Source organism: Eleginops maclovinus, chromosome 18, assembly GCF_036324505.1.
Source record: "Eleginops maclovinus isolate JMC-PN-2008 ecotype Puerto Natales chromosome 18, JC_Emac_rtc_rv5, whole genome shotgun sequence".
Taxonomy (NCBI): Eukaryota; Metazoa; Chordata; class Actinopteri; order Perciformes; family Eleginopidae; genus Eleginops; species Eleginops maclovinus.
The window spans coordinates 29,197,011-29,222,005 of NC_086366.1; the positions used below are offsets into that span (position 1 = coordinate 29,197,011).

Here is a 24,995-nt window from a genome sequence, read left to right on the forward strand (position 1 = left end):
TCTCTGTTTCTTTGATCCCTGACCCACCTGCCCTGGCAGAAACACCATCAGTCAGTCAGGTCTTATGCCTTTGCTGACCTCCAGGACCTCCATGCTCTCCACCTGGATGCCAACCGCCTCACAACCCTGGATGACTCTCACTTTCAGGGCCTTGTGAACCTGCGGCACCTCATCCTGGCCAACAACCAGCTGCACAGCATATCTGAGGGAGCTTTTTCAGGTACTGTAACCCAATTATCTTCATCAACAATGTCGCTCTCAATTTGCATGATACAACGACAAAAACATCTTGAAACTGATTGTTCACCATTTCATCTTTCAAATATACATACTACATATCCATTTAAACTGCTATAAAACAATTGCACTATTATTGCTGCCCTGCTATGTACGACAAACTATAACTGCATCATTAATGAGTTTATTTGTTTAGGCAGTGGTGAAAAAATACTAAACTCTTTCTATAAGGTAAATGTAGACATTCAAGAAAGTAACAGTAATAGAGGATCACAAGTGTTTTTAAACATTATATGGGCAATGTTTAGAAGAGCTAAATTAAAATATTAACACCAAAATAAACTTTGCTGAAAACAAAGCTTAAACACCCACTGGGTGAGTCAGTCTATTTTAGATTCTAATGACATTGATTGAAAAAACAGTTATTCCTCTGATATACTTAATATCTATGAAACAGGAAAAACTGCTTTTTAACAACTTGAAACGTTTTTATTATTGACATGTAAACCTTGTAGCAGGACAGGGGTAAAACCTAAAAAACAATCCTTCAGATTCCCTGAAAGAAGGGGGAGTGGCTAATCAAGCCACCCCTGAGAGAAGCTGGGGAAGCAATTAAGAAAGAATGATTGGCATTGTTACAAAAAAGGGAGACAACATGTCAGTCATGGAGAAGAGAGAACCAAAGAAGGAGCATATCTAACCAGAGGAAAAAGGTGGATTATTATGGGACTTCTTAAGGGAAACAAGGCTATTTTGGGGAGTTTTTCTGCACTCAACCAGGAGCTGTTGGGAATCATTTCATCCCCTTCTCAGTTAACACTGCATTCCAGTGATCCACCTTGACCTGAGTCACTAACAGATAAGTCTACTCTCCACACACAGATATAATTTCCCCCCTCCTGAACGTTACACTTGTACCTGCCCTAGACACTACAATTTGGACAATTAAACATAACTTTCTAACATCCCTATTCCTGGAATTACATTCTTTTTTGTTTTACACTCTTTATCCCCAGAGTGACAAAGGAAAAAAAAGGACTTCTCACCTACCCACATACACATTACTCTGGGTCAAATAATGAATTTTGTGGTTTAAATAGCCTTATTTGTTGTTTCTTGCATTTGTTGGATTTGAGTTTCTTTGATAAAAGGTGGCCAGGTGGCACATTGATGGACACTGCCACCATGGAACTCATGAAATAATCAGCTGATTCCTCAGAGGGTGCTGCTTCTGGTACTCCGGTTAATAATTATATAACTTATTTTCTCCTTAAAAGCTGGTGGGTTGAAAGCAATAAGGGAGGTGAAAAGAATTATACTGTAGAATACAGAAGTAACTGTTAGCCGGGCCTTTATCTGACAACTGACGGCATAAAGACATTTATGGCCCGGGACACACATATGTATTTAGATATGTTTTAAACAAGTTTAAATAAAAGGCTGGAGTGTTTCTGGCAAGGGGGATTTATCTCTGATTACAATAGCATATTGTTTTTATAATTCCCACTGTCACGGATAGAATCATATTGTGCATTACATAAGATAAATGTACTCATTTAAAAAAATGTTTTTATTCAATCAGAATCAGAATGACTTTTTTCACCCCAAACTGGGATTTGTTTTGTTACAGCAGCGAAATACAATATGAAGCAAAACAATAGTTAGAAGTAGAAATAAGAAATATACAAATAAAATAGTGAAATGAAATGGAATATTAAATAATACGAAATAAATGTGGTTTAATCCACATGTGTTTACAACTACAAAAATAATCGGTTTGTTTTTGTATCACATCCAACGGGATGAAATGCTTGATTTTTAATCATCATCATAACTATCATTTAATGTATCTAAGTTTGCAAAATTCACATGAAAGCATTAACAAATGCGAATATGCTGTAGTCACCTTCATTAAAACGTTAATAACTTGCCTGAACTCAGTAATTCACTAAAATAGGTTTATTTCTAATGGATCCTCGTCATCTCACCACGGGCAAACAACAACATTTACTGTGTCCATTGTTGACTGTATTATTGTCGAACTATTACTGTTCAAATTTTCAACTTCCCTGCATGTGAAAATCGACGGTAGACGACTCGAGATCGTGGAGAAACGCTCCCCTGCCGACCGTCTCAAAGCGTTTATCAACTTTTTTCTTACTTAATATCAAGCCACAATTATTGTTTTTACTTCGTTATCTTTATTGTATAATATCGGACTTTTGCGCCTTCGTTTTTTCCTTCTAATTTGTTATTCTTTTCTAAACCGCACACTGTTATTTACTCAGCAATAAGCCACAATTATCCTTGTTTTTGTTTATTTGTTTGCTTGTATAATGTCAAACTTTCTTCCCGCCTGTCAAGACAGAAAGTCCGAGTAGCTCAGGTACACAGGAAGCTGTATTTACCAGTTTCTTTTCATTTCAAAATAAGAGTTTACCAGACCACTGGACCATAAATGACCATCTTTTCTGTGTTGTTATGGGACTTCCCTGCAAGTTAAAAAATGGATGCTAAACTTCCCAGTGTGTTTAAATGTAACGCCAAGGGATCACGACATCACGTCAACATAGGACGAGTTGGGAGTGAGAACGTATTGGATCAGCAGTGCTGTGACTCTCTTAAGTTTCACACCTAATGGGCCATTGGAAAGTGCCAAAGCTCTCCCATCCGCCTCTCCTGCAGTAGTTTTAACTGTAGGTTCGGTTTTGCATATTTATGCTGTTGTAGTTCCTATCGAGTGTTTAATAAAAGTAAAAAACAATGAACAGGATTTAACTTAGTAATAATAACGACTTATATTTATTCCGTTTTGGATGTGTACGATTTTTGACTTCAGGGTATAGAGCAGTGTTTCTCAAACTTTTTCAGACCAAGGACCACTTGACCAATAAAAAAATACTCACGGACCACCTAACTCCCCCAATATCCCAAAACAAGATTCAAGATTCAAGAAGCTTTATTAATCCCGAGGGAAATTGAGGTGCAACAGTTCAATACAAAGAAGGAAGGAGAAATATACACCAAATATAACTAAATATACACCAAATATAACTAAATATAAACTAGAATAAATACAATAGGCCTGCTTACTACTCCAACAGTATATTACAAATTACAGCCTAATAATGACAGCTTTATGTGACCTTCTCTATATCGCTCGTTCACACATTAAATCAACAATACAAATACAACTACGATTCAACAAGAATTTCGTTCACATGCGATTTAAACGGTAAATGCTGATAGATTTTACACATCATATGAAACATAGACTACATTTATTACTGAGTTTATGTCCGAGCGAACAGAGAGATATGCAAAATGCACCGCATTTAGTACGACACAAACTTCTGCTGTGTATTTTCAAAAATAAAATACAGTAAAACTATGGTTGCAGACCCAAGTTTAACAAGAATTAAACAATAAACACAAGGTAATTATTTACACTGTTACATTTACAAATAGCATTGTTTACTCACTCATACACTGCGTGTCTCTGTTGCTACCTAATGGGAGGAATGGTGCTGCTTGTGCTGAGACATCAGTGAAACAATGTCTGGATCCAAACTGGAGAGTTTTAGTCTCATATCACAGTCCACATTGATCCTGTTACGCTGCTTTGTTTTCAGACCAACAAGTGTAGAAAAACCAACTTCACAGTTGTAGGTGGTTGGAAACGGCATCAACAGTTTCAGAGCAGCGTCAGCCAGCTCTGGGTGCTCAGGCTGGACGTGGACCCAAAAGTCCGTCAAGCTTTTCTCTCTGAAAGTCGTCCTCAGTGTCCCATCAGATGCGATGTCCACAAGGCTGTCAACTTGTCTTGATGGGAGCTTGGAACTGATGTGTTCCATGTGCGTTTTGTCCCAAATGGATTCTTGATCCACTCATAGCCTGCATCTAGTTCTGGGAAATATCTTCCCAGCTGAAAGTGAAGGCCTTGCAGATGTTCCTTGAAGGCTGCAACTGTGCCGCCGTCCAGCTCTTCATCTGCAGCGAGGAGAAAATCCACAAGCATCGGAAAACAGTCAAACTCCTGGCGATCCAGACGGACACAACACAATTCCATCTTGAAGCTTGCAGCTTGAATTTGTCCTGCACATTGAAGGCGGTGACGGCTTTTCCCTGCAGCGCTAAGTTCAAAGCATTGAGTGCGCTAAAGACATCGGCCAGGTATGCCAATTTTGAGAGCCACTGGAAATCATGCAGTCTGTCATACAGTTCATCAGTATGATGGAAGAATAACATCACCTCATCGCGCAGTTCAAATAGACGGGTGAGAACTTTCCCACGCGACAGCCAGCGAACGTCAGTATGGAAAAGCAAAACACACAAAAGTTTGTGTGTTCACTTCCCATTTCATCACACAGAGCTTTAAAAAGACGTGTGTTCAGTGCTTTGGTTTTTATTGTATTAACAATTTTCACAAACTCGTCCAGTACTGATTTGAGACATGGTGGCATTTTTTTCACAGCCAGCTGTTCTCTGTGAATGCAACAGTGTGTTGCTGTGGCGCAAGGTGCAACTGCGCGTACGCTCGCTGCTAGTCCCTTGTGTTTCCCAGTCATTGCAGTTGCACCATCTGTGCAAATACCAACACATCGTGTCCAGTCGATATTATTCTGCAGGATGCTTGTTTCCAGCACAGAAATAGTGGCAGGTAGAGTCTTGATGGTGAAAGTTGGACTTCTAGAGTTGTTTTACTTTAATTAAAATTACGCACCCAATAAAGGCCCTGAACGCTTATCTTTGTTTCAGTTACTAATAGAAAAGCTAGACACAAGTGAATAGGGGGAGTGTGTTATACTGGGGGGGGACTGGAACGTTTGCACCAATGTCACTTTAGGCTGAATAGGACGAGAGCCTCATCCTCAGTCTTCACTTTTACTGTCACCGGTGATAAGAGAGGCGGACTTAGAGGATGTGTGGAGGATGAAACATCCCTCAGTTAAACAATACATCTGGGTGAGAATGCTAGATGGAGGCGTTAGTGCAGCCAGGTTAGATAGATTTTACATGTCTGCCTCTTTTATCGCCCGAGCAGTGTACTCTCACATCCAACCTGTTGGTTTCACAGATCATCATCTACTTTCCTTAGATTTGGTTTTATCCACTGCAGAACAACCTAGATCATCCTGGCACTTTAATGTTAACATTTTACAAGATTCCAACTTCTGTGAGAATTTTAAATTGTTCTGGATTAACTGGAAATCAAAGAGAAAGTATTTTCCTTCCCTGAGTTGGTGGTGGGAGGTAGGAAAGGCTCAGATTAGAGTTTTCTGCCAACAGTATACATCCTACTCCACTGCAAACATTAGAAGTACTATCGAGCAGTTAGAGAGGCAGATCAGTGAGTTAGAGAGGGTGTCTGTTGAAAATATAGAACAGTCTGTTACGTCTGGGGCAATAAAATGATAAAATCCAATGCATGACTCGACACAAAAGGAGTTTCCAAAAAAAGGTTTTTTACTACAGGTAATATTCCATAGTCACAAAAGTCTAAGTTATGCACACTAGCGTGGTGATAACTCAAAACGATCTGGCACTGGGCACAGAGACAAACACAGCTTAAATATACAAGGTGAACACAGGTGTAAACAATAAGGGCGGGGCAGTTAATCAGGTCAAGGGGAGGGACAACCAAGGAGGGGAAATCAAGCTACCTGAAATGAGAAAGGATGTTAGTGATAAAATAAAACCGGAAATGACACACAGGAAATGGCAGACAACAAAAAGGATTATTGGACACAGACTAGACAATACATATACATAAACTAAGGTCAAAAAACCATGACCATAATTCAGCATATTTGCCGAGACACAAACACAGTCCCTCCTAAAAAAAACAACAGCTTATCTGTTTTCTTCAGGAGAAAGCCAAAGGAGCTCTGATCAGAGCCCGTTTTACTTCCATTAGAGACATTGATGCACCAACCACCTTTTTCTTCAACCTGGAGAGGTCTGTGGGCCAAAGGAAGCAGATGGTATGTTTACGTCTTCCAGATGGACAAGTAACCTCTGATTCTTCTGAAATGAGGAGATATGCAGTGTCCTTCTACACAGAACTTTTCAAAGCCGAAGGTTGTGGAAGGTCCTGATGAACTTCTTCAGGGTTTTCCACAGTGAGTTCAGCAGAAAGTGACACCCTGGGTTCTGACATTACTCTGGAGGAACTGACCTCCACAGTAACACAGATGGCCTCCGTCAAGGCTCCAGGCATAGACGGCTTACCTGCAGACATTTTTAAACACTTCTGGAGTATTTTAGGAAAGGACTTGTTGGAAGTGTTTAAGGAGTCCTTGGAAAAAGGGCTCTTCCAGCTTCCTGTAGGCGTGCGGTGATTTTACTGTTACCTAAGAAAGGAAATTTAACCCTGCTGAAGAACTGGAGACTTGTGGCCCTGTTATGTACAGACTATACGATACTGTCAAAGGTTTTAGCCAACAGGCTGAAGTGTTTTATGAATTTCTTATTGGTACTGATCAGGCATATTTGCATCCCTGGCAGATCAATTGTCGACAATTGGTTTTTGATGAGAGACACTTTGACATCGTGAACTGTGTAACATAAATGTTGGTATAATTTCTATTGACCAGGAGAAGACGTTGATCGTGTTGATCACTCCTTTCTGGTTGCCACATTGCAGGCTTTTGGTGCTGGGGAGAATTGTTGGTCCTGGGTAGAGTTGTTGTACAGTGATGCATATTGTATTTTGAAGGTGGGGGGAGGGCAGAGCAGACCTGTACCAGTTAAAAGGGGGATCAGGCAGGGCTGCCCTATCTCAGGCCTATTATACAGTATTGCCATAGGGCCCCCCTGTGGTTGTATGAGCTTATGCTGATGATGTCAGTGTCTTTATCCAGGGTCAGCAAGATATCCAGGAACTACAAGACAGTCTAGTTCTGTATGGTAAGGCTGCTTCAGCTAAAGTTAACTGGGAGAAGAGTGAGGCTTGTTTGGTAGGTCAGTGGTATGTAGAGATTAGGTTTAAAGGTCCTGGGTGTTAGATTCAATAAACACGACGTTTATATCACTTTAGTGACTTTATTCCAGTTCAGAACAGGACAACTCAGTGGCCACCATTTCCACTGTAACCGGTCTACTCCAGTAACTCCAACATACAACGCATGCGCACAAGCGTTCCCAGGGTCAAAAGGTTACAAAGAGGGAAAATACAAGTTAACAATCTCCCTATCTTTTTTTATGTGAAATGAAAAACAATAAATAATAATAAAACAATGTACAAGTAATACTTGTCACAAGATTTCAAATAAACATACAAAGTCATCCAATGACCATAAACAAAATAAAATGACATCCCGGTGACATCCTGGTACATTGAATTTTGACAAAAGATGAACATATTAATAATGCAAACGAAGTTTTCAGTGCTTTGAATTGTCTGTGCAATAAAGTGTTCACCTCAGATTCCACAGTCCTTCACTTAGAGCTTTCAAAAGCACCAGAGCCGAAGCTCCCTTTTTGGTGAGACAGTCAGCGAGTTGGCCTTTTGTGTCTGACCAGAGCATCTCTTTTATTTGCTTGCTTTGTATAAGCTCCTTAATACCACTTATATCCAACCTAAGTCTCTTTTCTGTGACCTGTTTAGTTGACTTGAGGGCATCGAACAGGGACCGATTGTCGGTTACACAGACCAGTGAAGGAGCATTCAGTTCAGCCTTACCAGTGGTGAGCTCAGAAAAAAGAGTTGCAAGGAAAATAGCATTGTCTACACCATCGGACATAGCAAGTGTTTCTCCTGCAAGGGTGCTTCGTACAACACGTCGAATTCTTTTGGACTGCCAACACAGAGGAGAAAACTTTCCTCTTTCTCCCATAAGAACAATCAATGTCCCCCCCTGTGTACCTCCATCAGGAAGATTACCCAGAGAAGCATCACTGAAAACCACCAAGTGAAGAGCATCGTTTCCTAAATGCTGGAACTTGAGGGTCACCTTGTCTGCCTTAAGCTTACGGATAAGTTTATTTACCTCATGCATAGACTGCACCGTAGCATTTTTGATATTAGATGCCAAACTACATGAGTCAAACATAACATCTGGTCTGGTCTGCTTGGCAACCCATAGGACTTGTCCTATTTTTGACCTAAGCTGCTCTTTTTCAGTGTCATTAAGGGGCGCATCCCTAAGTATAGCACGTGCTGGTTGCATGTGAAGAGGTTGTAAATTCTCAATGTAACTGTGCTGATGTACCTGAACTACACCATCAACAGTAGCAAAATCCATTCCTACATAGGAGAAATGCTCATGTTCCTCACGCCCTACATGGAACGCAGGACTTCAGTAGGGGAATCACATCTGTTGAAAAATCTTGCGAGCCTGCCCAAAGAAAATCATCTACATGGCATGCAAGTACTCCAGTAACCTTAAACTGCTCGTCTAACCAATAAAAGACTGCTGGATCCACCTGCGACATTTGACCACCTGTGCCCAGCATGGTTTCTTTGACTTTGTTATACCAATATAGAGATGCATCAGCAAGACCATATACACATTTCTTCAGTTTCCATATAACATTTGCACTGCCTGCCTCAGGAGGGGGCCGGATATAAATATCCCTAGACAGCTCCATGCCCTGCAAGAATGCAGATTTGATGTCCATAGAATGGACTTGCCACTGGTTTTGACAGATTACTGATAACAACAGCCTAAGAGATTCTGAAGCACAGGTTGGAGAATCTTTCTGTAACTCTTGCACATCAAGCTCTTCAAACCCTCTGGCTACGAGTCGTGCTTTAGGCACAATACCCTTGGGAGAGTCTTTGAGACTACAGACCCATCTAGTGGAGACACATTTTTGGCCTGCATTATCAACCTCCTCAAACACATGATTATTGTGCCAATTTTGTATCTCTTCTTGTTTTGCTGCATCAAATGAAATGTCTTTTGCTATGAGTACATCAGCCTCCCTGTCTTCTGACTCAACGTGAAGACTACCAACACATGACATATCAACTGACTCCTTTTGTCCCTCACTGCCATCAGGTTCAAGATGTTGTAAGTTAAACCAGTTTTTATGCTGTCCTGTGGCTTTTCCTGCTCTGCCTAAAAACTCTGGCTGTATGTTGAATGCCATCATCTCTGCTCACAAATGTTACAGTCTGACCTGTTCTTAACCTTACACCTGCAAAAGGGGCAGGGTCACCACAGGCCCTGTGCTCTGTGTCAGTTTGTGTCACATTAGGTTGTGTGATGGGTGGGTGCAACACTTCTCCTGTATTCACCTCCATGTCACTGATGTTCTCCTGTTCATTGTCAGTATTATGGTCACTATCTGAGCTATCTTCTGTAGTGTTTGACACGCCTACCTCACTTTCTGCTTTTCTGTTAGCATCATCTTGAGCAATCTGCTTGTCGTGTTCCTCTGTGTTCACCTTACAAAGCCTGGAATGATGCACTCTAACAAGAATCCCACCATGTCTTACAAATACAACAGCCCCATCCTGACCAATAACCACCCTGGTCCCTTCCACTCAGTGCAGTCTGCTCGTTTGTAATATACTCTGTCTCCTGTCACATATTTGTCATCTGTAGGTCTGAGCTGCTTGCGAAGTGCCCTCCTAATTCTCTCTGAGCATTCGGCTTCAGTGAATGCTTTCCTGGAAGCATGCAAAGCTGATATGTGTTCTCCTACCCTAGCACTTACAGTGGTGCCCTCTAAGGCAGGTAGCTTATCAACTAACACAGAGGGGAGGTTAGGATTCTGTCCAAATACTAATTGATGCGGGCTGTAACCATGAACACTGAGCATACTGTTCTTGGCCATGAGGGCCCAGTCAAGAGCAGTGTGCCAGTCACATCCATTTTCCCGTTTCACTTTCTGGATGATTTCAGTGAGTGTCTGATTGTGTCTTTCCAGTAGGCCGTTGCTCCAGGGACTGTATCCTGCTGTTGTTCTTGTCTCAATGTTGAAGTTTTCTGCCATGTCTCTGATTTCCTGATTATTGAATTCTCCACCGTTGTCACTGTATAGTCTCCGGGGGGGGGCCATGTACGCTTATCCATGTGTGAATGAAGGAGTTGACGATTTCACAGGATTTCTTTGTTTTCACAATGTTTCCAGCACTGAAACGTGTAAAATGGTCGATGATATGGAGATACCATACACCTGGTTCCAACTCATGCAGGTCCACTGCTACCGTTTCATTGTACTCTGAGGCCAAGGGCAAACCTGCAGCAGGCCTTGGTTTGGTCTTGCTGTACCTCTTGCATATGTCACAGTCATGTACTATTTGTTGCAAAATAGTGACACAGTCTTTGTCCTTATTTCCTGCGCTTTGAATGAGCCTTTGTAGACGATCTGCTGAGGCATGGCCAAACTGTTTGTGAAGCTTCAGAAGAACTTTGTGTTTCTCATTGGTGGACATGTTTTCTGTCACAGTAAGGACTTCATCCTCAGGCTCACTCTTTTCCGTATCTTTGTCTCTGATGTCTACACAGTAGTGGCCAGAGCTAGTGAATTCAAGAGGCACAGGTTGTCTGAACATCACAGCTCGGTCGTTTTCCATGTCCAAAATGGTTCCTGCTTTCTTCAAAGATGTTTTGCTCAGCAGCAGTGGGATGTCAGCTTTGACCACTTCAGCTTCAACATGACATTTTGTCTGTCCTATCTTAGCAGGTAGTTTTACTTTTCTGCTGGAATACACTAAGTTTCCATCTCCAAATCGAAATGGCCTGCTACTGGGGATTTCTGTTTGCAGCACCTGGTTCACTTGGTCTGGGCTGAGGTCTTTCACATAGCTTTCCAGCCATTTCTCCCCACATACAGTACGAGTACAAGCAGTGTCAATGATAGCTGACCCCAGGGATTCAGCCAGGAAGATTTCTGAATCAGACATTGAAGCTTTGGTAAACAGTGTGATGTTACATTCGTCAACATTTTCTTCTTCAGTTAGTTTGACATGTTCACTCTTCTTATGAGGACAATCTTTAGCCCAATGAAACGTGCTCTGACAGATGGCACACCTTGATCTCCTACCGAATTTATCCAGTGGATTGGTACCTTGTAAGGGCTGCCTCTGTTGTCCAGTCTGTACCGTGTATCGTTGTCCTCGTCCTTGCGGTCTTTGCTCTGTAAAGAACGCCACGTCCTGCTGGTTCACTTGTATTCCGCTTGACGAGCCTGGCGCTTTTCCTCCGAAAATCCTCTTAAGTGCCGATTTCATATCGACGAACTTCAAGTCCGTGCACGCAGTCAGTGCAAGTTGCCTGCTTTTCACGTCCAGACAAGCCGTGTCCAAGAGCTTAAATGCTAACACAGCATCGGGTAGCGTCATATTGTACTTTTTCATCCGGTTATATCTCTGCTCGAAGTCAATTATGTAGTCCGATATGGACAGAGAATTTTCTTTTGTGATGCTATCAAAATGAGAATACGCTTCATATGCACGGTCTTTTTCCTCCTTTAGAAACACACTATCCAATTTAGCTAACAACGTATCCATACCGGTATCAATGTCCAAGTCATCTGCAGGTATTTCCATTGCGATTTCCCGGGCTCTTCCTTGAAGCCCCAAGGCGACAGCAAGTGCATGTTTCTCTTTGTCGAGTTCTGTAACACGCGTCCAGACGTTAATTTCATTTTTCCAACTCTCGTACGGCTTCGTCTCGTCAAACTTCGGCGGAATTTTGTAACTAGCAGCCATCCTCTGCTACCAATGTTAGATTCAATAAACACGACGTTTATATCACTTTAGTGACTTTATTCCAGTTCAGAACAGGACAACTCAGTGGCCACCATTTCCACTGTAACCGGTCTACTCCAGTAACTCCAACATACAACGCATGCGCACAAGCGTTCCCAGGGTCAAAAGGTTACAAAGAGGGAAAATACAAGTTAACACTGGGAGTTTGGTTGGGGACTGGGGACATGGTGGCTCAGAACTGGAGGGAGTGCTGGGAAAAGTGCAAGCAAAATTATCCAAATGGAAATGGCTGCTACCCCAGCTGTCCTACAGGGGAAGAATTCTCATAGCTAACAATCTGGTTGCCTCATCTCTGTGGCACAGACTCCAGGTATTAACCCCACCACCGGACCTCATGAAGCAACTGCAGCGGCCCCTTGTGGATTTCTTTTGGCAGAGGGGGGGCAGGGCCTTGTGGACATCACTGCCAGGACTGCTGCTTTTAGACTACCGGCAGCTCAGCAGCTGCTGTATGGGTTGTCACCCTGCTGGCTGGCTATGGCCCAGCTGTTGCTTTCGAAGGCAGGGGGTTTTGTTTCTGATAAACACCTGTTTCTGCTCAAGGCCCCTGCGTACAAAATAACTGGACTTGCACCTTTTTACTGTTCATTCATCAATGCCTGGAAGATCCTGAGTTTTTCCAGACCACCTGACTCCCGTCCTGGGATGTGGCTGTTTGAGGAGCCACTGTTTGATAGTGGGTTTCTTTCTGGAACCCCTTTCTCTTCGGCCACCCTAAGGACCGGTTTCCTCAAAGCAGGAGTGGTAAAACTGGGCCATTTGACAGGGATCTCTACAGAAAGACTGGCTGAAGTGACAGGCATTCGGTCAACCCGAGTTTTGCAAAACTTGGTAGATGAGGTGTGGCAGTCGCTGTCTCCATCCCACCGGACTTTTGCTCAGAATACAGATCTAGCTGACCAGTGGAGAAAGGGATACGAATACATCTTCCCCACCTTGAGTGTGGGTCCTGCGGTGGGGGAATGGAGAGAAGAGGAAGGTCTCCTGCTGTCCCTGAGGACTTTGACACTTGGAACTTTAAGCTCATGCAGTGGGAAGCAGCTATACTCTAGCTGTGTAAAGGTGCTCAACCTCAGTTCACTTGCAGGCATCAGGGAGTCGAGGTGGACAGATGTGTTTGGCTTGGGTTTTTCCCCTCAGGGCAGCTGGTGTATCCTGTATAAGTCTCCAGTCGAGAAACAGATGGCTGACATCCAATGGAGAAATACACATAGAGCACATTTTGACCTAGGCACAAGGGGGGGCTGCCCCTTCTGTTTTATGGCAGAAACATTGGAACATTTAGTAGTGTCCTGTCCCCAATTGGATTGTGTTAAAAACATGGTACAGGAGTGGGTGGAAGGGTTATGGGAGGTTTTTTCCAAAACACTATTTGTCCATGGCCCCAAATACACCCTGAATAAGAATACATCTCTACCACTGTTACATTTGTTGTTCGCTAATGCAAACTTAGCGATCTGGAAAAGTCGAAAAAATCAACTTGTTGTAGTGGGATGGACGGATGTAGTGCTCTGTCCGAGGGGGCTGGTGGCAGCACGTCTGAGGGTGGAGCATGCATATTACAAACTGAACAATAATCTGCAGGGTTTTTTGGATGGGTGTGCTGTTGGGCAGGTTCTGTGCTCACTTGGGGAGAAAGACTCTCAAATACTGATATTTTAAAAGATAGATATAGTTTGTTGTAGTGTGTGTATGTGGATGGTCTTTTATGGGTACAATGTTTAGCTAATATTTATTTATTCATGAAAAACTGATGATTTTAATGGAATTTATTGTTTTTTTCTGACTTTGTTGTGAAAAAAGACCAATAAAGTAGTTTTTAAAAATCAAATTCTTCTTGTTCTTCTTTTAGATTATCTTTGTAAAGTAAGACATACAGCATACACTGTTATGAGTATCAAGGCATTGTGAATTTCAGATAGTTTGATTGTGCGACTTATGACAGCATTTACAGCCCCAACATTAAAACTTTGGCTGGTCAACAGGCTTTTATTTCTCTCCTTTAAACTCTTTTTACCCCCCATCCCTTTCTTAAGTGTTTTGTTCATTGTAACAATGCACTGATAATTGTATGGAGGCAAATAGAGAGAATGTTTTGGGTCGACAACATTGACCCGGATCATTTTTCCTCTCCTTCATCTTCCTTTATTCTAATTATCTCAATCCATATAACCTTTAATTACTGCTTAATATCCTTTTCTTTCTCACTTAACCTACACAAATAAGACCTCAACTAATGGTATGATTCTAAAACTCACTACAAAATGTGAAATGCACTGTTATTGGTGCTTTTTAAATTAAACAATATTCATACATTCAATACAGAATTGGCCCATTTGTATGCAAATGATCCCTATTTTAAGAACAGGCCATTCACAAAGATGAGCACCGATAGCAACATCCATTTGCAGTGAAATTATTAGTATCCAAAATCTCGGACCTTGAGATTACGGCCAGCTATTGTAAAAGCGCTCTTGATTCTTTTATTGTGCTCACAACCTCTAACTTTGTCCCCGCCTGCAGGACTTCTTGGAGACTCTGGAGGATTTGGATTTAAGCTACAACAACCTAGTGGATATCCCCTGGGACACCATCGCCTTGCTGGTCAGCGTCAACACCCTCAGCCTCGACCATAACCTCATAGAGAGCGTCCCAGAGGGAATCTTCTCCAACCTGCATAAACTAGCCAGGTCAGGGTCTTATGATCAGACTTTACAGCATCAGCCGCCATCTTGGGAAAATACCAAGCGTCAACTCAAGCTCTAGTTGTACAGAAATATATTGAATTCAATATTCAGATCCAAATGCTTTTTTGTTCAACTTTGTATAGACTTTCTTTCGAGATGTTAAAGTGCAGAAAGCATTCATCAATGCCTATGATATAACATTTAGCTGTGTTTTAGCTAGACATATGTGTATAACCTCCATAAACTAAGTTTTACAGAATATCCACTGTGTAATGCAGTCTCAGCGAATTAATCTTTTTATTTGTACTACTTTCTCTTATTTTGTCCTATTGTTCAATTTATTTGTAATATAATAATACATAATAACTAAACAAATCTAATACAAATGTAAAGGTAAGTAATCAGTAATGTATGTGTGTATAGGTGTGTGTAAACAAACAGCAGCTGAATGTAATTTTGATCTCTTTTATACATAAATATGTGTCCCTGGGGTGTAAGTAGACTCACAAAGTGTCAGAAAATACAACCCTCCTTACTACGCTCATCTCTAAAAACGGGGGTACAAACGAGCTGATCCAAATTTGCTTTGGTTATGACGTCATAACCGAAATGTGGGCTGGCTTTACATTGAAGGCTGGCAACATCCCAACCGCATGACATGTCCCAACGTATCGTCCGAAATATACAGTCGGCGAGCTGAATCCCCTCTGCAGCACCTCTGTGTGTCTGTGTGTTCAGCAGGATGTCTGCAGGAGGGACTTAAGAGTTGTTGTATATATAATACATATAAGTGTTTCAGAAATAATGCTGATGTGGTTTTGAACCTAATATGGCATTTAATCACAGAAACGTTTAGCTGAGTATTTTCTCCTGGTACAAAACGTTCACAGAGGAGAGAGAGCTGCATGATTATCCAAAGGGGCGTCGCCAGCTTCATGTTTGCTCAAATTTAGAATCAGCTCTTCAGGAACAGAGCTGAAATAGAGGGGGATGAGGCATGCTACAATGGGTGATCTGTTTGGTATTATGAGCAAAACACTTCACAGACAAGTTTTGGATAGATATGGCCCTACAACATAGTTCACTAACAGGCGAACCGCGGTCGGACCTATAATCAATACATTAATAAGGGATTTTCATTTTGACAGGGCAATTCCATTTTAGCCGGCGCCAACATGGGTCGAAAGAGACGAGTGAGCGATACAGTGAGATAAACACAAGAAGAAGAGACAAGTTAACGGGAGACAGAGGGTACTTCTCACTTCTCTTAACTTGCATCCCTGCGTCCCTCACTTGCGTCTTTTCCTTGCGTATTAGTCCCTCCCACCAGGTATGCACAGAGAGACGCAAGGAAACCACACTTACTCAAGCAAGGAAATTAGCTTTAAGAGGGACTTCCTTTCCTCGGAGCATCACTTGAAGCAACGTTTGTGATGACGCCGGTACAGCTGGATCGTCTGACAGCAGCCAGCTCTGTTCCCGTTTCATTCATAAACACAAACACCCCCCCCACCTGATGCCTCTGTTAGTTCACATTTGCATCATTTGTTGTAGACCCAATTTAATGAAATAAGAAGTCATTTAAAAAAAATTAAAGCCATTCTTAAAAATGACAAAAGAAAGAGCTGTTCCTGTGTCTCTTTTAATTTTATTGTGTTCATTATAATAATGAATTGGATATCATAAAAAAGGTTTTTCATGAATTAATAAACAGATTTTTTCCACTTTGTAGTTCAGATATGATACATTAATTGAAACAAAAGAGACCCTCTGCCTTCACTGCCACCCTTCTGGCAGCGCACCCGACCCCATTGTTGTTTCCCGTAGGTGGTGGGCCCGCGGGACGAAGAAGCGGAGGTGTTGCCCACGTTGCTTTTTCGGGCTGTGCCCGGCCGGGCTCCATGGCAAGCCATGCCACCAGACGCTCGCTGACGAGTCCTCCTTCTGGGCCTGGCTCAAGAAGGGACCCCGGGCTTCTTTTTGAACCAATCTTAGTCTGGCCCCTTACCTGAGACCAATTTGCCATGGGAGACCATACCAGGAACATAAGGTTCCAGACAACACAGCCCCCAGGTTCATCGGGGCACACAAACCTCTCCACCACGATAAGGTGCTGGTTCTCGGAAAGGCGTGATTCCCTTGAATTGAATTACTTCACTCCGCTGTTAAACGTCCTGCCGAAATACTATCAGCACGTCAGCTGCCCCACGCACGGTGGAAATACACTGGACCATGTTTACACTCATTTCCGGCATGGATATAAAGCCCTCCCCCGCCCCCCCTTCGGCAAGTCAGACCACATATCTCCCCTGCTCCCCGTTTACCCGCAGAGACTGAAGAGGGACCGACCTGTGACGAGGACAGTGCAGCGTTGGTCCGAGCCGTCTGACTCTGCGCTCCGCCAATGCTTTGGCATCACGGAGTGGTGTGTGTTTGAGGAGGACGACATAAACACACACACTGACGCGGTCATTTGCTACATCGGCAAATGCACCGATGACGTCGTGCCACGGATTTACTGTACGGACATTCCCAAATGAGAAGCCCTGGATAAACGGCGAGGTCCGAGCTAAACTTAAAGCACGGGCCATTGCGCACAGCGGCGGTGATTTGGATGAGTACAGGAATTCCAGATATGCACTCTGGAGAGCTAGTGTGAAAAGACAATACAGGGACAAGGTGGAGTCAACTACAAGGGCTCCAACGCCAGAAACATGTGGTCTGGACTAAAAACAATAACAGACTACAAAAGGACAATGAGTGGTGCTGAGGAATTGGCTGCATCTCTCCCAGATGAACTGAACACATTTTATGCACGCTTTGAGAGGGCCCCGGTTGTGGAGGCACAGAAGGCCCAGGATCCCTCCTCACTGGTTTTAACCAGTGCAGATGTGTGTAGATCTCTGAAAAGGATCAACACACACAGGGCTCCTGGACCTGATGGCATCCCTGGCCGTGCTCTTAAGGTGTGTGCAGTTCAGCTGGCATATGTGTTCATTTTCAATAGGTCACTGCTCCAGTCTGTAGTCCCCACATGTTTTAAAGAGTCCATCATTGTCCCTGTCCCCAAAAAGATAAAAACCCATCTGCTTCAATGACTACCTTCCAGTTGCACTCACCTCCATCATCATGAAGTGCTTTGAGCGGTTAGTCAAAACTTTTATCACCTCCTCCCTCCCTGACTCACTGGACCCTCTGCAGTTTACCTACAGGGCAAACAGGTCCACGGATGATGCCATCTCCCTCACCCTCCACACTGCCCTCTCCCACCTGGACCAGAGGAACACTTATGTGAGAATGCTGTTCATTGACTACAGTTCAGCATTCAACACCATTGTGCCTTCCAAACTCATCATTAAGCTCAGGGACCTTGGGCTCAACAGCGCCCTCTGGGACTGGATCCTGAGCTTCCTAACGGGCAGATCCCAGGCAGTGCGGATGGGGAACATCACATCCTCCACTTTGACCCTCAACACCGGAGCCCCTCAGGGTTGTGTGCTCAACCCTCTCCTCTACTCCCAGTTCACGCACGACTGCGTGGCCACACACAGCTCCAACACCATCATCAAGTCTGCTGACGACACAACCGTCATCGGCCTGATCACAGACGGCGTACAGAGAGGAGGTCAGAGCCCTGACATCTTGGTGCCAGGACAACAACCTCCATTTCAACGTCAGCAAAACAAAGGTGCTGATAGTGGATTACAGGAAGAGGCAGAGAGAGGCACACACACCCATCGCCATCGACGGGACTCTTGTGGAGAGAGTCAGCAGCTTCAGGTTCCTCGGGGTAAACATCAGTGAGGACCTGACATGGACACATCACACCAGGGTCATATCCAAGACGGCTCGACAGCGGCTCTTCTTCCTCCGCAGGCTGCGGAAGTTCAACATGGACTCCAGGATACTCTGCAACTTCTACGGGTGCACCATCGAGAGTATGCTGACTGGCTGCATCACCGCCTGGTATGGCAGTTGCACCGCCCTCAACCGTAAGACTCTACAGAGGGTGGTGAAAACTGCTCAGCACATCACCTGGACGGAGCTGCCATCCATGGAGGACCTTTACACCCAGCGGTGTAGGAAGAAGGCCGGTAGGATATTAAAGGACCCCCATCACCCTAGCAACAATCTGTTCTGTCTGCTGCCGTCTGGCAGACGGTACCGCAGCATCCGGACCAAGACCACCAGACTCAGAGACAGTTTTATACCACAGGCTATAAGACTGCTGAACTCCTGAGCTCTGTGAATGTCTACTCACATCTGTTTATAGTACACACATACATATATATATATATATATATATATATATATATACATCTGTTAATACGTAATATATGCATCTGTCCATACCTCCTCATTCAACAGTGTAAAGTATTTAAATTATCGTACAGTCTATTTTAAATACTTTCAATGTATTCCACATATGTATATACCGTATTTCACATCCTTAAATCTTTATTGTTGTTATTGTAAATATTCTTCTCTCTTTTTGCACTATTTTATTTATCTTATTTGCACCATGTATGTTGAGTTGTTGGAGGAGCATGGGATATAAGATTTTCATTGCCAACATATACGTTGTATATGCTGTGCATATGGACCAATAAAACCTTGAAACCTTGAAACTTTGAAACTTGAAACTGCTCCCAGGTTAAGAGTATCAGATCAGCGCATGCGCTACAGCGTCAGTGACAGATACACAGTAAGGGGGCGGGGCGAGTGGCTGAGGATTTCACCGAAGGATGGTAGACACAATGTGTATTCTTATCCTTGGCAACAATAATATAGAACATATCAAACACTTAACTGAAAACTGAGTAAGACCGCATGTGACCTGAACAAAATCCAATGCTCAAACATTGTAAGCCTGAATGAAAATTACGATAAATAAAATTAAACAAAAAGAGACCCTTCGTTGAGAGACGTAGGCCGTAACAGTTGTATAAATTATACATGCTCATATTGTTGAAATGTGCTTGATAAACACAGAACATCGCTAGGAGCTGGGGAGGAGCCTCACATAAATATAGTTACAATCAACCACTGTTACATAGTTGCACACTAGGTATAATTACTGAAGGAACAATATAACAAATGCTGCATCATATTTTACAAAACTTCCAAAAGCCTAATCATATTATATAGGGTGTTGGATTTCAACAAAACTGCAAATTCTCTCTTTTACATCAATCCACAAACGGATCACTCCTTTTACGATTCACTACATACCTCAAAATAATATTAAAGTTAAGCCTTTACCCTCTTCCTGTGTCTCTGTCTTTATCACCAGACTGGACATGACATCCAACAAGCTGAAGAAGATTCCTCCGGACCCGTTGTTCTTGCGGATCCCAGTGTATGCTAAGATGAAGGGTTCTCCTCTCACGGCGCTGGTGTTGAGTTTTGGTGGGAACCCTCTGCACTGTAACTGTGAGCTGGTATGGCTTCGCAGACTGACCAGAGAAGATGATCTAGAGACGTGTGCTTCACCTAAGGACTTGGCTGGCAAATACTTCTGGACAATTAGAGAGGTTTGTTGAAGTCAATGCATCAATATATTGACTTAGGGCAGTTGGACCCAACATCCAGAAGTACGCTGTAAATAACAGCTACTGTTTTCAATAGAGTACAAACTTAAGGACACTACACAACAAAGTCCAGATCTAAAAAAAGCAAGGGACTAAGGACTAGAATACAATTAGTGCCAGGCAACTTGTCTTGAAAGATTTCATCATTACCTCGACGAATTGGCGATACTGAAAATAAAAAGAATAAATAGTGATATTGCAGAATTGCTATTTGTTGAAGTACCAGAGTGCAACTCTGTCAATAAACATCCTCTAGACAAAATTGGTAAAGCAGGAGTCAGTAACTGATTTTACAGTATATGGGATTCAGACAGTATGCTAGATGGCCTATTGCAGGCCTGGCCAAGCCGCATGCGGCTCTTTGCCTGGTTTCATGCAGCTCTTACGTTCATATCAAAGTTTGTGTTTGTGTTTTTTTAATGTGCGTGTTCGCTTCGCTTGAGTTCAATACGGTATTTTCGTCAAACGCGCATATGCGTGAGATGAAATCGCAGTTTACCAGTAGGGGCAAGATCATTTGAGTAAACAATTAGTGTCAAGTTCGCTCTCAAAATGGCAGGGAAAAAATGCACAGCAAAGCGAAAATATGAAGATGAACAGAGGACGTTTTTTAACAGAGTGGGAGAGCTTATATTTTTTTTGTTGAACGTAATGGCAAGCCATTCTGCCTTATATGGCAGGCGTCATTAGCGCATTTCAAAGCTTCAAATCTTCAGCGCCACTTCAGCTCACTCCTTGCTAACATCGACCAGGAATTTCCAAAAGAAACTGAACTTCGCAAGCACAAGTTGGTCACTTTGAAATGTCAGGCAGAAAAGCAGATACAGTTTTTCAAAAAATGTACGAAGCACTCAGAGACCCTAATGCTTGCATCGTATCAACTGGCTTGGAAACATTGCACGGGCTAAAAAGCCATACAATGAAGGGGAGTTTGTTAAAAAATGCCTCAGTGACGTTGTTGAAATCTTGTCTCCTGAAAACGACAAACTAAAACGAATGGTATCAGACGTCCAACTGTCCCGCCACACTGTTGAACACATAATATCGGACATTAACATGGCTATTGAATCACAGTTGCACTATGACCTTCAAGCATGTGAGTATTTTAGTGTTGCATTGGATGAGACTTCTGAGATACAAGACAAGCCTCAGTTGGCAATATTTGCATGGTCTGTGTCAAACGATTGTGTGATCAAAGACGAACTCCTTGATATTGTACCATTAAAAGACAGAACCCGTAGCATAGATGTGAAAGAAACAATGATGGCTGCATTTGCGAAAGCAAATCTGCCTATACCAAAACTAACTGCAATAGCCACGGATGGAGCGCCAGCCATGATCGGATCTGTGAACGGGCTTGTGGGGCTGTGCAAAGCTGACCAAACATTTCCCGAGTTTTGGAATTTCCACTGCATCATCCACAGGGAGCAATTAGTGTCTAAATCATTGAATTTAGACAACGTCATGAAGCCTGTAATGGAAATTGTCAACTACATCCACACACATGCGCTCAACCACAGGCAATTCAAGATTCTCATCCCTGAGCTAGACACAGGGCTTCCAGGTGACCTGCCGCTGCACTGCACTGTGAGGTGGCTATCAAAAGGCCAGGTACTCTCTCGCTTCTTTGAGCTTTTAGATGCCGTGAAACTTCATGGAAGAGAAGAACAAGGACTATCCCGAGCTCTCGACCTCGAGTGGATTATGGATCTGGCCTTTTTGGTCGACATGCTGTGTCACTTAGACAGACTGAATCTGACCCTGCAGGGTAAGTTAAAAATGCTGCCGGACCTGGTGCAAAGTGTGTTTGCGTTTCTCAACAAACAAACTGTTCAAGGCGCATATTCAAAAGGGAGATTTAACGCATTTTCCCACTCTGCTAAAAGCCAGCTGACAAGTCAGCAGCGCCACCCTGAATAAGCAAAGAGCCAGATATACAATACTGGTTGAAAACTTTTACGAAAGCTTTGTGACCCGGTTCCGTGATCTACAATTGAAAAGGCCACAGATTACGTTCCTCGTCGACCAATTTAATGCGGAGACGGACTGTTTGAAAGCCCCGCTAGTCACAGATGAGGCTGCGTCTGAGTTGGAGATGATCGATGTTTGTGAGGAGGACCAACTGAAACCTGCTTTAAGGGAAGGGACCATTGAGTTCTGGAGAGTGTGCCAATGGAAAAATACCCCAATGTCAAACGGGCTGCGCTTAAGATACTGTCAATGTTTGGGTCAACATACGTCTGCGAGTCTGTGTTTTCTACCCTGAAACACGTGAAATCAAAGCATCGATCTGTTCTGACTGACACCTATGTGAAAGAATTGCTTCGAGTGGCAACAACGGAATATAAGCCAGATTTGAAGAGGATTGTTCAAGGCAAGGAATGCAGAAGTCCCATTAAGCAACATGCATGGTAAAAGAAAAACGCTATTGTAAATTATTATATTTTTGTTTGTGGACTTGGTTTAACTAAGAGTTTGTGTGTGTGAGACAGTGCACACAATGTTCATTGTTGAAAATGACTGGCCTGTGGTCTTAGTACTGTAGGAGGCAATTTCTGTCATTATTATGTTGGTGTTTGACCTTTACAATAAATCTGGCTGAGCAGAGGTCTGTGTGTGGGAGAGAGGAAGGGATGGGGTGATGTTCATGTTTGCCCATGTGGCTCTTTGCGGTAACACAGTAAAAAATGTGGCTCTTAGTCTCTGAATGGTTGGCCTATTGGATTCCATGCCGCGGAGTGTATGAACAGAAGGTGGCAGCACCGATCAAGCGGCTATTTTTTTACATCCAAGTCAATAGATAGTAGTCCAGAGGCACAGGAAATCTGTGTACCAGCTGACACGCAATACAGTTCATTACAGATGTTAAATGTTCCTTCATCTCTCTTTGTGCATGCTAGGTGAAAACACTGCACACAACTTAAGTCATGGGAATGTTAGCCCTGCACTGAAATAAACTTTTCCATTTACTGAACATTAGCATTGACAGAAAAAAGGAATATATATGGATACTGTGATTGGTTTGTTCCTCTTCACATGACAAGGATTGCGTTTTTTTTTTGTCACTGCTGCGTTTTTGAAAAAGTTGCTGATTTGATTCTGTTCTGTAGGGAACAAACATATGCTGGACTAAAAGACCAGTAATGTTTAGGGCCTTGAAGCCCTGTGTATGCTGAACGCTGATCCAGAACACAAAGGACACTTTCACCAACTTTGAGAACAAGAAATATATTTTTTTTAATTTTCAGGGTTAAAGGGTAAAAATACATATGTACACTGTGTTTAGTTTTATTCATAAATCATTAAAATCTGACTAGTGTCCCAGTCCCCCATGAAAAAACATCCCCACAACATGATGCTGCCCCCACCAGGCTTCACTGTGTGGAGGGTTTTCTCAGGATGATGAGAGGTTTTGTGTTTGCGTCAGACAGCATTTTCCACGATGACAAAAAGTTGATATCAGAGATAAAGTGACAATTAGATTGCACACAGCTATACTTTATTTAACCAATTATTTGACTCTGAATGTCAGAGCTTTATAGCAAAAAGAGAGAATACATCTGCACACACCACTTTTCATATTTTTTTATTACATAGATTCCTATTGAAAATCTGGGTGAAAACTTTTGCAAGGCACTCTACATGCTCCACAGAGCTTAGACACACCTGAAAGACTATACTGAACAGGGCTCTGGTAGAAAACTTTGTAGATTGATGTAACATCAATCACCTCCAGCTCAACATCGGCAGACGGCGGAGCAGGAAAGGGTCCCTGACTTCCATTACAATTGATGAGAAGGAGGTATGGTGGTGAACTATAAGTTAATAATTATTAACAATAAATGGAACTGGACAGACTGATGCTGTTGTCCTGTGCTGTGTTTCTATCTATTTCTGGTTGCTGCTGAAACACCTGAATTTCCCTACAGGGATCAATTAAAGTTGATCTTATCTTATCTTAATGCATTTCGCAGGCTTTAATCTTGTGTATCAATTAATAAATGGCATGTTTTTGTATTGCCCTTAACAGGAGGAGTTTGTTTGTGAACCACCAATGATTACTCGTCACACCTCCAAGATGTTTGTGATGGAGGGTCAAGAGGTCAGCCTGCGCTGTAAGTCCATCGGTGATCCTGAGCCTTCAACACACTGGGTCAGTCCTGATGGAAAGCTAATAGGCAACACGTCCAGAACTATCTGCTATGAGAATGGCTCACTGGACATCCTCAAAGCCTCAGTGAAGGTAGACGCATACTATCATTCACATGGAATACGTATATTTGTGTTGTATGCTGATTTATTCTAAAAAATATTCTATGCATTGCTGTTTAGCTGTATGGATACCAAAACAAATTTTGCAGCTCGCAATTATCAACTGTGTACTGTAACTTTGTACTTTTTAGTGTGTAAAGTCTTTGATTAGTCAGCTATTATTTTAATGAATAACATTTGAAAACAACTAATGTTGCCTTGAATGCTTTTTGAGAGTTTAGAAAAACATTGTTTGGTGAGTGTACGCATGTTTCCAGATTATTAAGGAATCGTTGACTTTGTTATTATTTTTATGAATAATCTTTAATGACATAAAACTAAAATGAATAATAGCCAGAAATAGGAGACATGGAATTGATTTTCCATTTGGGAGGGGAGTAGCTCTGAATGTAGGGATTCGGCTTGGTTCCAGAGGTTTGCCGGTTCAAGTACAGACTGGTACCTGGAGACCAACCATTTTGCCTCCTGGGCTCTGCTAAAGAA

At 42.6% G+C, this 24,995-nt stretch overlaps 1 protein-coding gene across 1 annotated transcript in view; it reads left to right on the forward strand.

Annotated features, from left to right (window-relative positions):
- LOC134879876 (leucine-rich repeat and fibronectin type III domain-containing protein 1-like protein) overlaps positions 1-24,483 on the forward strand; it is a gene marked incomplete at its 3' end in the record, with an annotated part of 25,576 nt that extends 1,093 nt beyond the window's left edge. Inside the window, exons 2-6 of the mRNA XM_063906431.1 lie at positions 40-225; positions 6,108-6,221; positions 14,486-14,652; positions 19,943-20,183; positions 24,271-24,483. Of these exons, the coding sequence (XP_063762501.1) occupies positions 40-225; positions 6,108-6,221; positions 14,486-14,652; positions 19,943-20,183; positions 24,271-24,483 (921 nt within the window). The remainder of the gene's footprint in view (positions 1-39; positions 226-6,107; positions 6,222-14,485; positions 14,653-19,942; positions 20,184-24,270) is intronic.
- Between the last annotated feature and the right edge of the window lie 512 nt (positions 24,484-24,995).